The sequence below is a fragment of the Furipterus horrens genome, unplaced genomic scaffold, assembly GCF_987537825.1.
Source record: "Furipterus horrens unplaced genomic scaffold, mFurHor1.1.pri manual_scaffold_10, whole genome shotgun sequence".
NCBI lineage: Eukaryota > Metazoa > Chordata > Mammalia > Chiroptera > Furipteridae > Furipterus > Furipterus horrens.
Genome location: NW_028327180.1, coordinates 22260897 through 22278427, shown reverse-complemented (window position 1 = coordinate 22278427; position 17531 = coordinate 22260897). Strand labels below are relative to the sequence as shown.

General features: G+C 38.9%; 1 protein-coding gene across 3 annotated transcripts; it reads left to right on the top strand.

Annotated features, from left to right (window-relative positions):
- Positions 1-578: 578 nt before the first annotated feature.
- Positions 579-15699, top strand: TMA16 (translation machinery associated 16 homolog). 3 transcript variants are annotated; one of them, XM_090288951.1, is made up of 7 exons: positions 579-709; positions 6294-6406; positions 9926-9963; positions 11144-11228; positions 12335-12483; positions 13738-13761; positions 14086-14223. In XM_090288951.1, exons 1-7 carry the CDS (start codon positions 707-709, stop codon positions 14172-14174), a joined length of 501 nt encoding a protein of 166 aa, XP_090145077.1. In that variant the 5' UTR covers positions 579-706; the 3' UTR covers positions 14175-14223. The 3 variants fall into 3 exon arrangements, with proteins under 3 accessions (XP_090145077.1, XP_090145078.1, XP_090145076.1); XM_090288952.1 differs by lacking the exon at positions 14086-14223 and adding an exon at positions 15475-15554 and having other exon boundaries at positions 605-709; XM_090288950.1 differs by lacking the exon at positions 14086-14223 and adding an exon at positions 15475-15699 and having other exon boundaries at positions 606-709; positions 13738-13780.
- Positions 15700-17531: the final 1832 nt, after the last annotated feature.

The following is a 17531-nucleotide window of genomic DNA, read 5'->3' as shown; positions in this document are numbered from 1 at the left end:
ACACTGTTTCTATCCTTTTAATGGTTACCCTGGAAATGAGGCATGTATTCTTATTGCATCAATACCTACTGTTAACACTTAACCATTATACACACACACACACACACATCTGTGTATTTGTTAAAGCACTGAAGAAATATCTCTATAAAGATGTCTCCAAACTATCTACAGTAGTTACTGGGCGGCGAGGTGTTGGATTGAAGAAGAGGGAGGATTCATTTTGTCATCCGGGAGGGGGCCAGCCTCTAAGCAGGTGCCCCTAAGAGGAGAGCCTGGTCCCGCTGTGGAGCTGTGCACCGGGTCGCTCGCCGTTGATCCTCCTGGGACGCCCCGGGCCCGTAGCGTCAGGCGTTGGCGAGCCTGGCTCAGATCTCCCTCTCGCAGTCCACTCGGGGCCAAGTTCACCCTCCGGCCCTAAGCTCCGGCCCTGAGCTCCGGCCCAGCGCGCTTCGCGGGGACGTCGGGAGGCTGCCCCCTGGGCTAGGGCTTAAACGTCCAACACGGGGCCAAAAAGAGCAGGTCTCGGTTTGCCCGGACGTTTTACAGACACGTACGCGTCCCTCCTTTTCCGGTCGGGTCCGCCCAGGCTGCTGCGGCCCCACGTGTGTTTGGCCAGGCGTTCCGCTGTCAGCGGCTGGGGCTGCTTTAGGTGAAGCTGCTCGGCTGTGGCGTGCAGAGGTCCCCCGCGGGCCGCGAGGACGTCACCATGGTGGGCCCCCTCGCGCTTCTTTAAACCTGATTGGTTCCGAGAAGGCTCCGGATGGGAGAGGAAGGGCGCGGTTTGGGGAAACTGGGAGAGAGCAGGATGCCAAGCGATTGATTACACTTGGTGGGGGGCGGGGGCGGGGGCGCAGGGCGAAGCAGCCGGGAGGAGGGTCCCGGCCCAGTGTGCGGACCTTAAAGCTCTGCCTCTGAGTTCTCGGTGCTCGGAGAGCGTCTTGCTACTTCTCCCTTCTTGCTTAACTTCTTCCCGGTCAACTGCCCCCTTTGGGAGAAAATCTGCACCTGTACATGTTCTCGCTGTTTGGCAAAACTCGTAACAACGCTGCTTCCTTGCCCCGTGTCCCCTCTCTTGCCCGCTCAGACTGCGTGGGCTCGGCAGCCTCTACTTGGCGTCCATTCACCGCTCTCTAGTGGCCCACTCCCGCCCTGAATCTTGCCTTCACGCCCTCCATTCCTGCTAAGGCACTGAAACTTATTTTTATTAAAAACTGAGATGTGAAAGAGTGTTTATATAACACACGAAGTATAAAGCATCTTAGCGGTATAAGGAGCTTTTGTTTATCCATTATCCAGTTTAGGAAACAAAACAACATAGCTTTTGAAAGCCTCTGTATTCCCCTTCTTGAACCTAGAACAACCAGGAACTCCTCAGAGGGAAACAATAACCAAATAATATATTTATAATTCCCTTGCTTTTCTTTATGGTTGCTGCTTAAGTCTGCATTCCAAAACTATTTGTTGTTTCTTACTTTCTTATCTTTTTTCACGCGTCATTATGGCTATTTTTGTCTTTCATGTCTATCTAGTCTTTTTGCTTTAGATTATATACACGTTTATATAAATTCAGTTTTTATCATTACACTTGCCGTATTTCCAGCCACTTATAATGTCCTTTTATAGCCTTTCCTTTTCAGAATGAAACATAAAAGCAATAATAATGTGATGATATGTGAGTGATGTACGGGTTGATTGGCATGGAACTGTAGACCTTGACTCTCAGAACTTCACTTTTGTCAGACTCCATGGTAGGAGTGTATTGCCTTGTTGTAAGAGTTGAAAGACTGGCATATAAATCTGTTACTGGCACGTTTTCTGCCCTTTCATTTTATTTTATTTCATTTTATATTTTCTGTGACTCTGCTACATCTTCTCTTGAATTTGAACTTAGCTTGGAACTGAGGGTTTTCCAGCTAGACTTTTATATCAGTTACTCTAAACTTCTTTCAGTACATCTCAGCATGTGGGCTATGGCATCCCAGAGGACTGGGTTTGGAACCTGTATCTTTACTAAATTATGATCTTGGTGAAATTACTTAACCCCTCTTAGTTCTCTTGCCTATTAACTTGGGGGTAACCATAGTGCCTACCTCAGAGAATTGTAAAAATTGAAAGCAAACCAGTTATCCCTGTATCCAATATTTAGTAAATGTTAGTTGTGTTAATTAACTTTAGTGATAGTCGTCAATAGTGACGTTACATCTTATTTTTATTTTTGTTTATTGTGAATCTTGCCTAGCACTTCACAAGTTCATATCTTTTTCTTACATCAAAATTTAACTTGAAGAATCTTTTCAAACTAATTAATCCTGCCCAACAGTTTTTTATTCTGCATTTAAAAAAAGTTTTCGTGCTTTTAAGTTTGGTGTGTACTAGGCTGCTAGGCACTCACGGGTATACTCTTTTATTATGTAAGCCTGTATAGAGTTTAAATGTGTTTATTTATCTGGCTAGATTATAAACCATTAAAAAGTATGTTATTGTCCTCCCTTGATTACTGTGGGCATTAACTATAATTGACTTCCTACATATTCCTTAATGACAATAATTGTGTGCTCACCTGTAAATGTGAGCTTAAAATTTCAGCTGTACTGAGATATAATTGACATAATACTGTGTAAGTTTAAGATATACAATGTGATGATTTGTCATACATATATGAGTATATTGTGAAATTACTCCCCCAATAAGCTTAGTTAACAATCTCCTACTTCACAGTTACCCTTTTTTCCCCTGTTACAAAAAGTTCTAAGATTTATTCTCTTAATAACTTTCAAGTATACGATACAGTATTTTTAACTATAGTCACCATGCTGTACCTTAGACCCCAAGAACTTACTCATCTTATAACTGGAAGTTTATACCCATTGACCACCTTCATCCATTTCCCCCACTACTTACCCTTAAAACCACTATTCTGCCCCTTGTTTCTCCTTACATTTTTATTTTAATAGGAATATTTGAAACATATTGGCCCTGAAATACCTCTCTCCATTGCTATGTTTTTTGAGTAAACTATGTGTTTTCTTTTGTAACTCACAATTCTGAATTCAAAGAATAGTTTAGAATATTCTGAAATAATCATTCAGGATTGTAGGAAAGAGACACTTTCCATACAGATTTTCTGACTAGAATATTTCTGTGGTGCCAGAAACTTTTCAAAGTAGTTATAGCTATTCAAAAATAGTCTATTAGTTATGCCTATGAAAAGAAATGGTATTTTTGCTATATCTTGGAAAGTTAAATTTGGTACTTTTTAAAACATAAAATGTTAATCTTCCATCCCCCAGTTTATGTTCTGTACTATTCATGAATCATCAGATGCTATACAAAATCAATTTGGAGAACCCCTGAGTAATAGGAATTAATTGCTTTTTAGTTAAGCTATTTAGTTTGAGTAGACTGCTTAGTAGATTAACATTTTATTGATAGGGTTTTACTTCAATTTTCTGTTGTTGAAGTATTTTGTTGTTTTTTTTTTATTGTGATATAGAAAAATAGGAAAATGTTTTATTATACATATTTCTGTGCCATTCATTCTGTCTTGAGGCAACCTTTTTATGAATAAGTTATTATAAGGAATTATAAACTACCGTTGGGTCAGAATATAAGTTCCATTTCTTTGTGCCTTCTTTGGACTAAGTTTCAGAGGTTCTTTGAGATCTAAAGCTATAAGGACATTTTCATACTCTAAGGGTATCAAAGTATTTCTTGTTCTGAAGAAAGGTTTTAAATCTTTAAAGGGAATTTTTTATACACTTGAACATATTGCTGAACCAGTTACATATCTCTAACTTTAGTTAAGTTTTAGCATCTTCAGAGAATGTTTTATTCCTTGAGGTTTCTGTGACTTGTTTTATTTATTAAGATATGAAACAAAGATATCTTTTCAAAGAGCACACCTTTGCTTTAGGTTTTTTTTTTTTTTTTTTTTTTTCCTGTCTTGCATTAATTTATCTCTTTCTGTAGAACAAGCTATCACAAAATGTACTGGCTTAAAACAATAGCATTTCTTACCTCACAGTTTCTTGGGTCAGGGATCAGGCGTGGTTTACCAGGTTTCTTACAAGGTTGTAATCAAGGTATAATCTGAGGCTGTGATTTAACCCCAAGGCAGAGCTGGGGAGGATCCATTCCCAGCTCACCCACATGATTCTTGGTACATTCAACACCTCATGGACTTTTGGACTGAGGGCCTCAGTTCTTCACTGGCTATTTGCTGGAAGCCTCCAGGTAGTGGTCACAGAGGTCTCTTTATAGGGCAGCTTACTATGTGACCCTGGTTTCCATCAGAGCGAGTCAAGAGACAGTAGCCAGGACAGAAACCAGAAACCTTTCAAAACCTAACCTTGGGGCTGAAATCTCATTACTTTTGCCAAATGCTGTTTTTTCAAAGTGAGTCACTAGGTCACTCAAGGAGAGGGGATTAGATTTGGGCATGACTATCAGGAGGTGGAATTCATTGGTGGCCATCTTAGAGGCAGCCTACAATTAGTTCTGAAAGTTTTCACTTGATTCACGTTTGCTAGGTAAACTTCATGTACAAAAAATTCTTCTCACACCTTCCTCTTCGCTACCCCTCGCCTCCATGTGAGCAGAGACAAGCAAAAGAATGCACATTCCGTTTTACAATGGTTTCACTCCTAATTCCCTTATACTTGTAACCAGCTTCTGGTGCCGTCTTGGTTTCAGACTTGGAGATATCTTCTCTAGACAGGTTTAGTGAGAAGGAAGCAGAAAATTGTCAAATAGTTTAATAAGTATTTGTTGAAGGAATGAATACATGTGTCAGTGAGGAATTGGTGGTCCTTTTAATTAATTTTACAAAGCAAGTGACTTTGAACTGTGTCTTATCAAAGGACAAGCAAAGGAAAGGGTTTTGTGGGCAGAATTAAATAGTGTAGTCTCAAGAAGTTACGAAGTAGCAAGGTGTGTTTTGAAAATGGTGAGCAGTTCAGTAAGAATGGGAAGATGGATATTTTGAAGGAAGAGAGATGATATTGGAGAGGTAGGTTGAGGACAGATTATTTTTGATGTTAAGAACCTAGCTGTGAGCTGCTAGAGTCAGTGTCGTAGAACAAACAAGCTCTGTGACTTCTCTGATGAAAGGACCAGCAATGAGAACCTAAAGGCCGCCCTACTCATGAAAGATCATGAGGCTGAAGTAAGGCAATGATAATATTTTAAAGAGAAGATTCTAAAAACATTGACCTTTTTGAATATTAGGTATGTTAAAGATTGCTAGCTGTCTCCTAATAGACTCTTTTTCTTCTATAGTAACTTTTTTTTCCCTGAGAATAAAGATTATATTTACTACTGTCCCTCATACAACTTGGATTAAATTTTGGTCAGCAGAAGACTCTACAACTTCGCAGATCTTGCTCTTAAAGGAAAGGTGTATGCCTTTTGATTTTCTTTCCTACCTCTCACTGGCTAGAGTTTAGAATTGGTATTAAGCTATAGTGATCTATAAGTGTATACCAAAATTTATAGCCTAAGGATAGTAGATAAGATGGAAGGAGCCTGGATCTCTGCCAGCTTTATGGAGCAGAGCTCTAGCTCCTACTTTTTCTATAAGAGAACTGAATTTTATATGGGTTAAGCTATTATTATTTGTGATTTTTATTATAGGAAGCCAACCCTGATTTCTAAATAATAATAGGTGTGATAAGATACAGAGTTATGTAGGATTAAAAACTTACTGAAATGTCTAGTTTAGAGAACTGAATGAATTATGATCTAGTTAACTGGCATAAGGCTTGAATGGGAAAATAATTTGTTTCCTTTTGGATGTGTTAATTTTGAGACGACTTCTATTATATCCTCTGTTTCTATTTTCCTATGAGCCCAGGTTTGATTTTGTTGGATCCACTGGCCATTCTGTTTCATGTGCAACTTCCCTAATCAAGCCCCATTAACATCCTATGGTCTGTCTGCCCACCCCCCTGAACTTTCTTAACTGTAACACAAATGTCCAATTGTGAGTCCCCTCACTCTCTGTGTTCTCTGTACCTACTTTGAAGATGGAACAGTTGAAGAAGTGGCTTTCTTGACCCTTTCTGTTCCTTTCTTTGCTTTTTTAACATCATGGAGAGTATTTCTGAATATATCATTTCTGTTACAACCATGGAAACAAACACTGTTTGAATTATGTAACAGGTCTGGCTTATCTCCTGATTCCTGGTGTAGTGGTTCTGGCTTACAGTATTTCTGTAAGATTTATTTCTGAAGATTTTTTGACAGAAATTACATATGTCTGACTTAAACATGTCATGTGTTTTCCTACATTTCAGCCTAAAGCACTAAAGGGGAAAAGTGTAGGACGGGAAAAAAAAGTCATCCATCCATACAGTAGAAAAGCAGCTCAAATTACGAGGGAGGCCCACAAACAAGAAAAAAAGGAAAAGTAAGTATCTTTTTATTGTTTGTATTGTGTGTTGGTGAAAAGCCCATTTATACATTTCTTCTTCATTAGTATTCCCCTTCTTCCTTGAATAAATGTTAAGTACGTTCTATGCACTGAAAAGAAACGGTGAACCAGAATTCACCGCTTATAGGGCTTACCTAAAACAGACACATACATTTCAATAGGTTGTGATGCGTGCAGTGAAGAAAACCTGGAAAGGATTAAGGATGGAGATGAGGACATGAATATGAAGAGGCGAGAATCAGTGGAAACCATTTCAGATACTGCCACCCTTTGTTACTCTGCCTACCAAAGACATTTGGTTTTCTAAGGAACAAAGGTAGCCAGGCAGCTTGGAGTATCTAGTCTATACTTTTTCACAGAACCTAGTATTCTTTGTACCACTTCCTAAGGTTTCCCATCTGGTAAACATCAAAACGTTCTCTGTATCTATGATTCTGTCTCTGATCTTCTTGTTTGCTTAGTTTGTTTTTAGATTCAATTGTTGATAGATTTGTTTTAGTTTTTTTTGCCATTTTATTTTTCATAGTTTTGATCCTCTTTATCTTAAATAAGTCCCTTTAACATTTCATATAATAATGGTTTGGTGATGACGAACTCCTTTAGTTTATTCCTGTCTGTGAGGCTCTTTTTCTGCACCTCCATTCTAAATGGTACCTTTGCTGGGTAGAGCAACCTTGGCTGTAGGTCCCTGCTTTTCATGACTTTGAATATTTCTTGCTAATCCCTTCTAGCCTACAAAGTTTCTTTTGAGAAATCACTTGACAGTCTTATGGGAACGCCCTTGTAGGTAACAAACTTCTTTTCTCTTGTTGCTTTCAAGATTCTCTATCTTTAACCTTTGGCATTTATTTTTTTTTTATTTGTTTATTTATTTATTTTTAGAGAGAAGGGAAAGGAGAAAGAGGGAGAGAAACATCACTGTGTGGTTGCCTCTTACTCATGCCCCCAATTGGGGACCTGACGTGCAACCTAGTCACGTGCCCTGACTGGGAATCGAACCAGCGACACTTGGCTCGCAGGCCGACACTCAATCCACTGAGCCACAGCAGCCAGGGCTAACCGTTGTCATTTTAATTATCATGTGCCTTAGAGTGGGCTTCTTGGCATGCATCTTGTTTGGGACTCTCTGTGCTTCCTGGACTTGTGTGTCTATTTCCTTCAGCAGATTAGGGAAGTTTTCTTTCATTATTTTTTCAAATAGATTTCCAATTTCTTGCTCTTTCTTTTCTCCTTCTGGTACCCCTATGATGTGAATGTTGGACCTCTTGAGGTTGTTGCTTATACTATCCTCATTATTTTTTTTTTTTGATTCTTTTTTTTCCTTCTTGTTGTTCTGATTGGTTGTTCCTTGCTTCCTTATGTTCCAAATCATTGATTTGATTCTCAGCTTTATCCACTCTACAGTTGTTTCCCTGTAAATAGTTCTTTATTTCAATTAGAGTATCATTCATTTCTGACTGGATCTTTTTTATGTTTTTGAGGTCCTTGCTAAGTTCTTAGAGCATCCTGATAACAAATGTTTTGAACTCTGCATCTGATAGATTGCTAATCTCCATTACATTTAGCTTTTTTTTTTTTTTTTGGAGTTTTGATCTATTCTTTCATTTGGGCCATGTTTCTTTATGTCCTTGTTTTGGCAGCCTCCCTGTGTTTGTTTCTGTGTATTAGGTTGAGCTGTTTTGACACGTTGTATTATTGTAACTAAACAAAAATGGAGATTTGGCTGCCTGTCACCACAAAAGCCAAACTCATGTGGCAGATGCTGGTGGAAAAGGAAAGAGGTTTTATTTAGGTGCTACATGATCTGGGAGAATGGTGGACTTCTATCACAAAGCCCATCTCCTTCACAAGACCAAGATAAAGCCAGAGTCTAGAGTTCCTGCTTCATTTAAAAGTATAGTCCTTTGGAGCTCACAGGCAGCTGCTAAGTGGTCATAGTCTCCATCCAGGTAGCTTAGCTTGTTTATGGTTGCTGTTTATTTCAAGCTCCTTCCTGGAGCCTGCATGTGGAGCCCACATGGTCTCGGGGGGCCATGCAGTTGCTAGGGCCACAAGATCTTGTGTGCAAAGGCACTGGTGAGTGCATCACCAGGTGGGCAAGAGGGAGCTAGAGGCTCCCTCCTAAAGACCATGGGTCATGTGGCTGCTGAGGCCATGTGGCCATAAAGAGGGCAGGCGAATGCACTGTGCAAGTGCAGGTCACAAGCAAGAGCACTTCTTGGTTTCCCTGGGATTATTTGGGCTTAGGATGGAGCAAGCACTTTCTCAAGATGACCTCTCAACTTCCCAGACTTTTGCTCAATTTTCTTGGGTTCACCTCCCAACCAATCCCTCTTTCCCCACCCTAGACTGACTGACAGGCCTCTTTGGTCCAGCACGTTCCCTGTACGCCATTTTGACTTCTATGGTGCATGTGCCCTGTCTCATCCCCAAGCCAGTACCAGCGGGCAGGGGCTATTTTTCTCTACAATTATCTTGCTAGCTTTTCCTTTGCTCAGAGTAAGAACCTCCCCTTGCCTCCATTTTGGCTGATGGGGGAGACTCCCTTGAACTCCAACTAACTATTTTATGGTAACATTATCAGTTTTTTAAAAAAAAATTTAGCCAGTATAGTAGTATTTCAGTGTGGTTTTAATTTGCACACTTAGCAATCTTGATGGGTAACAGCGTTAAGTATCTTTTTGTGTATTTATTGGTTATTTGTATGCCTTTTATTTGAGGGAAAAAAAATCTGTTAAAATCTTTTGTGCTTCGGGTTTTTTGTCTCATTAAGTAGGAAGAACTGTTTGTATATTCTGACACAAGTCCTTTTTTAATTATTTGTATTGGAATATTTTCTTTCATTTTTGTAAAAGAGGCTTTATTTTATTCTCCGGTTTTCTAGTTGTTTAAAGTAGGAGAGCAAACCTGGTGTGCTTTGTTGGGGCAGGGGCAGTATATCTCTAGTGAGCAGCATGTAGTGTGACAAACTAGCTGTGGAAAGATCTCTTCCGAATGAATTAGTATTCAGAAATCAACAAAAGGAGGCATATATCACCTAGACTGATTTCTGAGACTAGATGAGTTCTTGCTCTTTGTTATAATTCTTTTCAAATTTATGAAGAGTAAACATTCTGTTTTGTTCTTGTTGAGCTTTAAAGACGACGGTCATGTATTTTGGTCTTGGTGGCAGCACTCAGTCTCCAGAAGGTATTCATTACTCTTCTGCGCACAAGTATTCTGCATATTACAAAACCTGCCTGAACCTTCGTAATCAAGTCAAGCTCTCATTTGTGTTTTTAAAACTGATTGTTCTATAGGTGCCCTTTAGTCACTGAAGAGCTAAGGAAAATTTTCTAATAACATTTTGTTCCAGGGACTTAAAAAAGAAGCATAATGTTCAGTGTTTCTGTAATAATTGAATTAGGGCTCTTTAGGCAGTTTTTCTTTTTGTTGTTTTGACATTTTTAAAACGTGCTTTGGAAATCTTCTAACACGTGTGCCTTTTCTTCCAAGGTTGAAGAATGAGAAAGCATTGCGTCTCAATCTTATTGGTAAGTGGATTTACTGATTTGATATTTTGGCTAGAATGTAATGAAATTCTGCCCTATACTTACTTTTCTTTTGACTTTCCTAGTGATATAATATTTCTAAGTGATTTTTTTAATCAGGCTTGATTAAAACAAAATAAAATCAATCATTAAACTCTTAATATAGTGTTAATAATATCTGGCTCAGTTTTTCAGGACTTGTTTGGTTTATCATTACCTACCTGACTACCTAACTACTTATCTACCTAGCTGTCTCAGTCTGCCTATCTGTTTGACTATCTATCTACATGTCTTTTTGAGGTTTAGTATTAGCTCCCCAACCATTACAGTTATGGCCTAAGTACTTTGGGAGTAGTAATTCATATGTAACGTTTCCAAAATACTCAGTCTGTATCTCAGTGTCACAGTCTCTTTTGGGGTGGGGGGTGGGGACGGGGCAAAGGGGGATTAAATTTATTTGCTAGAAATTTTTACTAATAAGCCTGAAATTTCAAAATAGTGACTATTAGGCTTTATTAATAAATTAAAGGTATTTGAATCCTTGTGTAATACACTATCAAGTGGAATAGTATTTCTCAGTGGGTTATCAGTACCTGAGGTAGGGCCATTTCTTCATCTCTGATTTTGAGAAATCTCACTGTAAGTGACCCTGATGGTCTGATTTACTCATAAGAATGAGTATATTGTATGTTAACTTTGAGGCCCTGAACAGGTTACTGAACCTTTCTCATGTGTAAGTGGGAAACAGTACTAAAAGCATAGGATTATGGAGCTCTTATTAAAAGTTCTGCTTGCTGCTTATTAAAAGTTCAGCAAATACCATTTTCACCATTAATCTAATGTTTTCACTTTATTATTTTGGACAAGTTCTAGCTTTTGCTTTTTCAGTACTTAAAACGTCATGTTCTGTTAAAGTATTCTTTTAAAAATTTTTGTTGCGTATTTATTGGGTAAGGAATATATACAGAAAAGTATTTCTCTCCTCTCTCTTCCCCAAATCAAAATGTGACAATTTAATTTCTTACAGACTGGTTTAATTAGCTCTGAGTTCATGCAAGTCTTTATATTTAGCATTGAAATAAATTTTGATACTGTTATAAACACACTGATATTGAAAATTATAATGACTACCTCTTTGCTTAAATGATAACTGTAATGTTTATCTTGGTGCTCATTGTTATAGGTGAAAAACTGCAGTGGTTTCAAAATCATCTTGATCCCAAAAAAGTAGGATATTCAAAGAAAGATGCTTGTGAATTAATTGAAAGGTAAACACTGGGTATGTTATAAGCAAAGGGTCAGAAAAAGGAATTTTTCAATTTGGTTCTTCAAGAGACAGTTCTGTTCTTGATTTATAGAAGAGCAAATGGGCTTTGTTATCAAAAAGACCTTGGATTTATACCCTAGCCTCTTCCCTTTAGCAGGTTGTAACCTTTCTGTCCATCATAGTGGTAGTTACTCCCTTGGGATCAGTAATGGCTTCCTGGGGGAAATATCATCTAAAGTAACACCTGAACAGTGGGGGTCAGCAGATTGAAGTAAGTTGTTTGAAGAACCTGCCCAGAGGTAAGAGTGCCACATGTAGGGATCTGCCAGTCATTTCATATGACTGCAGTAACGGGTTCAAGGGAGGAATTGTGACAGGTATGATAGGTGACAATCAACTCATGAAAGACCTCAGTTATCATTGTAAGAGTCTGGACTTTATTTATCAAAGGACATTCAGCGCCATGGGAGGCTTTGACAGCAAGCACCTGAGATCATATTTAAAAGGTAGAAAAGTCGCAGTGCTGAGAATGAGGACAATGGCCTGAGGGGACATGATTTTGGCCAGGAGACCTTGAGAGGCTGATGAATCACTCCAGGCAAGAGATGGTGGTACCTTCTGCTTGGTTATTAGCAAAGTGGTGGAGAGAAGCGGATTGTAGAGATAAGAAGGTAGAAGTCTCAGTGTTTGGTGAAAACTTAGATGTGGCATAAAAGGCAGAGGGAGACGCACAAGAAGGAGAGTACTTCAGTTGGGCAATGGGATGAAGGGTTGTACTGTTTCCTGAGATAGAAAAAGCGATGGAGCAGGTTTGGTGGGGGATGGGTGGGGACAGGGGTGAGGACAAGCGCAGAGTTGATGTGTTAAGCCTCTGTGGGACTTGGAACTGGGCGTGTTCAGGAAGTGGTTGACTGCGCATCTGGAGTTGAACAGGTACTTTCATAGCTGAAATATTGAAAATGGTTAAGTTATCCAGGTCTGAGGACTTGAACTCAGAGGAACATAAAAATGTAAAGGACAGGCGAAGGCTAGGGGTTATGTTTTAAATGAAATAACTTAGGCCAAACTATGTAACTTTGTAACTCAGATCATTTTCTTATTTTTAAGGTATTTAAATCGATTCAGCAGTGAGCTGGAGCAGATTGAATTGCACAACAGCATCAAAGACAGGCAGGGGAGGCGGCACTGTGCCCGGGAGACAGTCATCAGACAGACGATGGAGCGTGAGCGGCAGCAGTATGAAGGATACGGCCTTGGTGTGTTCACTGCGATTTTCTTTTTTTGTTTCTAAAACACATAGCAATATCAGATTTATAGTTCGTTTCAAAGGTTTATTATTGTATTTCATTTAGTTTGATTTTTCTCCTTTGATTTCCTTTCTTTTGTGAGTATATGGAATTATTTTTAATTCATTCTTTTTTCCCTATATTCCCCCAAACCGTCAATTGGTACAGTCACATCATATCTTCCTACTATGAGTGAAGTTTTCCTCTTGCCTCTTTGTTATAGAGTTACTGCTTGCCCATCTCCACCTACATCTAAGTTTCTTGAGAAGATAATCGTGTCCTTTTCATCTTTGTAATTCTTGTAGAACCAAGCTATACTGGTTGCAGTCATTCTTGAGGAACTATATCAAATCAAGTAGTCTTTCTTGGCATTATAACAGTTCTTACCATTCCTACATACAAGTATGTTATTAGTTTACCAGCACTGTCTGAAGAAAAGCACTTAAAGGGAGAAGGTATTTAAGGCTTGCAAGGACTACGAAACAGGTTACAACCTAAAGCCTACATATGGCCTACAAATGGTATTTGATTGGCTTATTAATTGTCATCATTTAAAAAATCTGGTGACTTCACGTTAAAATTGTGGATTTCTGGCTTGTCTTAAAAAATCACATGGTCTGGCAACATAATCTGCTAGATGTACTGTGCTCACCTTTTCATTTAAAGGGAGTCCTTTATGGCTCCTGAATTGGCAGCATCACTACTTGTGTGCTGGGGACATTATTAAGTAAAATAAGGCTGGAACACAACACTGCGATACCACAACAGTTCAGGTAACAGACAGCTACTAAGTGGCCTGCAGGCAGGTAGAGACAGAGTGGGACATTATGAGATCTCATCAAGCTACTCAGAATGGTTTGCAATTTAAAACTTACAAATTCTGTAATTTTGAACTGCAGTTAACCTCGGGTGACTGAAACTTTGGAAAGTGAAATTGCAGAAAGGGGGGGATTACTGTAGGTGTGTTTTCTTTTACAGGTTCTGTGCTAGAATTTATTATCTAATAGAGTTCTACTTAAATCACCTTCCTAAACCAAGCTCTTTATACTTGCAAGACTTACTTTCACATAGCATTATAACAATGCTTTGAAATTGTTGTACTTTGGGTGTTCTTGCTGTCTGTCAATTATTATTTGTTGCACCTGCGGTAATAAATGAGGAAACTACAATATGTTGTAATTTAGAAAACATTGCCTAATGGCTATAAATTATTTTCTTTCCCAGAGATTCCAGATATTGTAAATGCAGGTAATCTGAAAACTTTTAGGTGAGTGTGTCACTCTTATTGTTTCTTGAAGCAGCATGTGAAATACATGAGACATAAAATTTCTTCCTCTTTGAGTCTAGACATCAGAGTTGATAGAAAATCAGGTTTTTTAAACCTTTTCTCTTTGATCAGACAAAGTAGAATTTTCCTAAGTTGTGTTTATTTGAAACACCAGATATACTCTGAAATGATATTGACATGAGACATTTATTTTCTTTTCAAGATATTTTAAAATACTTTACTATAGTACTAAAAAGAACCTGATCTCACTATTCCTCCCCAAATTCTTATGTTTAAAAAAAAAGAAAAAACAGCAGCAGGTTTGATGGCTCAGAGTCACGTTCCAGACTGTTTGCAGCACCGTCTTTTGGAGAAGTTGGTTAGTGGAAAGTGATACCCGGAAAATGGCTAAGTCATCCAGAAACAGGTGGTCCAGTGGTCTCTCTAATAGTACTTTTCTTTTTTTTTTTTTTTTTCATCTTCACCTGAGGATATGCTTATGGATTTTAGAGAGAGGGAGAGAGAGAGAGAGAGAGAGAGAGAAACAGAAACAGATTTGTTGCCTCATATGTGTCCCACCAGGGGACCAAACCCACAACCTAGGCATGTATCTTGACCAGGAATCAAGTCCACAACGTTTTGGTTGGCAGGATGACGCTCCAACCAAATAACCCACGTTGGCCAAGGCTAATGGTATACTCTCTTTTTGACTAGAGAGACCACTGAGTAGGATTTCAGTTTTTTTCAGACATGGCTTCTTTGTTTTTAAAAATGATTTTTATTAAATATTTTTATCTTAACTAGATCATGGTGATGGATCTGAAATTTTGTTAATTGAAATTAGATAAATTAAGTCTCATATTCCTCATATTCTTTGTCACCTTACTCATTTTATATTTTTGTACCTAAGAATTCATAGAAAAATAGTATTTAATACTAATAAAATGTTGATTCTAATAAAATTCTCTGCTCATATTTAAGAAGTAGTTTATTTTTTTGCTCATGTATATGTATTTATAATTTAGATACATGGAGCTTAAGATTCTTTTTACACCTTAATTATATTTTTTGCCTGAAATAATAATTAACTACATATATATGTACTTTTTTTTTCTAAAACAAGTATGTTCTGCCTCTCCCAAAGAAAGCCAGAAAAGAGAGAAGAATTCAGCATAGACTATTATTAGTATTGCAGGAGTTCAGTTCTCAAAGCAATCTTCACCTTGCCCCTAAAGTAAATGAACATAGGATTGTCACAGTAAATTCTGCGGTTGAAAACTGAATTTTCTATTGTAACCGGACAACTTGCTTGATCAGTGAAAACTGTGACTTACTACTGTGTGTAAAAAGAAAACTTTTCTGACTGTGCATTTTGGAGATTTGCCAGGTATGATACAGCTCCTACTTGTGAGGTTTCTGATCCCAGAGCCCGATGGACAGAAGTGCTCAGGTTAGGGAGGGAGGACTGAGGAACAGGACAGGGCTTCCTTCTAGCTTCTGAGTACCAGCTCTCTGTGTTGCTCTGGGAGTTCTTTAATATGTGGGCATTCTCTCTAATGCATCAAATGGTTTCTTTCTAGTACATCTGAATCTGCTGTAAACTTTAAAAAGTTTTCTGCTACTTTCAGAGTTTTGAATAGTGACTTTTTCTTGCTTCCCCACCTCACACCCTGCCAACTCTTTCTTTTGTGTAGGGAATGGGATTGTGATCTGAAGAAATTGCCAAACATTAAAATGAGAAAAATGTGTGCTAATGATGCAGTTCCTAAGAAGCACAAGAAGAAAACTAGTACAGCTGTGGACAAAGGTTTAGCAGAACTGGAACTAAATGATGAATCAAGTGACTCAGATGAGGAAATGACTCCGGTGGCCCCTTTGTCCTTTACTTGAGTTGAAAATAAATAATGTGAGAACCTTAAGTTACACTTGATTGATTGTGGCAAATAATTGTCTAGACACAAGGATTTGTTATGTAGCTTTTCTTACATGATGAGAATCCCATTTGCAGTTTAAAAAACAATGTTAATGATTTTTATTTAAAAATAAATTTTTATTTACATTGCTAAAATAGATATAGTGAAATAAAATAGTGGTCTTTAAGATCTATTTTATCTGAATATCTGGGGCAGGAAGGAGCAATATAAATAAGGACAAAAGATGTTTTAATTCTTTTCCTCGTGTTTACTAGGATCACCTGATCTCACATTTTGGGGCATAGACAGCAGGCTGTTCTCTAACAGGGACCTGTAGGGCCTTCTTCAGCAGTGATTGTAGCAAAACTGCCTTTCAGTAATACTGTTTCACTAGTCTTCCTCTTAAACATTAAACCTATTTTCTTCCTGTATAAAGTAGAGAAAATTTGATATAGAAATCATATATACTGGTGGATTGTACATTACTTTTATTTATTATCTTTGAGCCTGAGTTAAGTGGTGTAAAAAAAAAAAAAAAAGTGCAGGGATTATTCTTGTTATGCTGATCTCCCAAGCTTAATCGGCTCTCTTTTGTTAAAGGAATAGCTCTTTTTGTTTGTGTATTACTTTCTGCTTTCTCATTGTGAAAAGTGATAGGTTTTATTTGTGGAAACAGATCTAAAGATTAGAGAATCATTTTTTTCAATTGTGTGCATGTGCGGTTTTTTTTCTAAGAGGTAGGTTCAGTGACATCTACTGTAACTCAGTATTTCAAGGATTGTAAATATCATGGAAGTAGTAGAATGTTGTTCTTCATAGAACTTGTGTGATTCCTGTTTCTTCAACCTCAGCTTGTTTCCACTAGCCTTTGGCTTACTGTACTTCAGACACCCCAGCCTTCTGTTACCTAAAACATCCACACTGTTTCCTACAGTGGGACAACTCTCCGGCACCCTGCTGACTACGTGTGTATCTACTTAGTCCACTGGGGCCCGTTTTGGTCACAGGTGACCCGAGCTTTAGGAGAATGTCCTGGGATCTTCCTGGAACCATAGGCCACTGCGCATTTGCCTCCCTATCTTCCAGGAAGGCCCTGTGGCTCAGTTCGTCGTTGCCTCCTGGGTTCTGAGGAAGATGAGTCCCCGCGTCCCCACCCTTGCCTGCCCATGAGGGTGTAGCTGCAGGCTGTGAAACTGCTCAGCTGCGCGTGCACTCAGCATCTCAGTATCAGGGCCCTGCAGCCCTTTGCCCTGTTCACCTGTCACCTGCTCCTTTTGCGTTCTGTGTCTTTCCCAGGGGCCAGACTCCTGGAGAGCAGCGCCTTGGTTCGCCTTTCTGTTGCTGTCTCTGAGTAATGAACTGTCTGACCCTGACAAGGGCTTGTGGTTTATTGACTGGCTGAGTCTTGCTTGACGTGTCCCACCCTGGACTTGGGCACTTGCTGTTTTCTCTGCCTGCGTTGTCATTTCCCTGAGTTAAACTATCTGTCCCCATCCTCGTTGCCCGCGTTCTCTCTATCACAGCTCTCTGTTTTAGGGTTATTTGCCGAGTGCACAGTAACAATGATTTGGGATGGAGGAGTGTTATTGTAATTTTGGGAGATGGGAAAAGATTAAGTTTGAATATCCAGTTTGGCCAGAGAATGAGCTCATACAATTTGTATTGAACGTCTGGAGTCACCCTGGGCCCGGCGCTCTGCCCCCCATTCTGGCCTACAAGTTGGGACTTTGGAAAGGAACATTTTCCTCACTAATCACTGAACCTCTTAGATTAGAAAGATTCCAGAAACTTTTCTCTTAGTATTTATGAAGTTATCTGAATCCACTCTTTTATTATAT

What these genes read in the sequence shown, in the direction of transcription:
- TMA16 (XM_090288950.1), top strand. An exon ending in AAACAAGAAAAAAAGGAAAA is followed by an intron (nt 6,407 to 9,925) that starts GTAAGTATCTTT and finishes TTTTCTTCCAAG; the next exon opens with GTTGAAGAATGAGAAAGCAT. An exon ending in GCTTGTGAATTAATTGAAAG is followed by an intron (nt 11,229 to 12,334) that starts GTAAACACTGGG and finishes CTTATTTTTAAG; the next exon opens with GTATTTAAATCGATTCAGCA.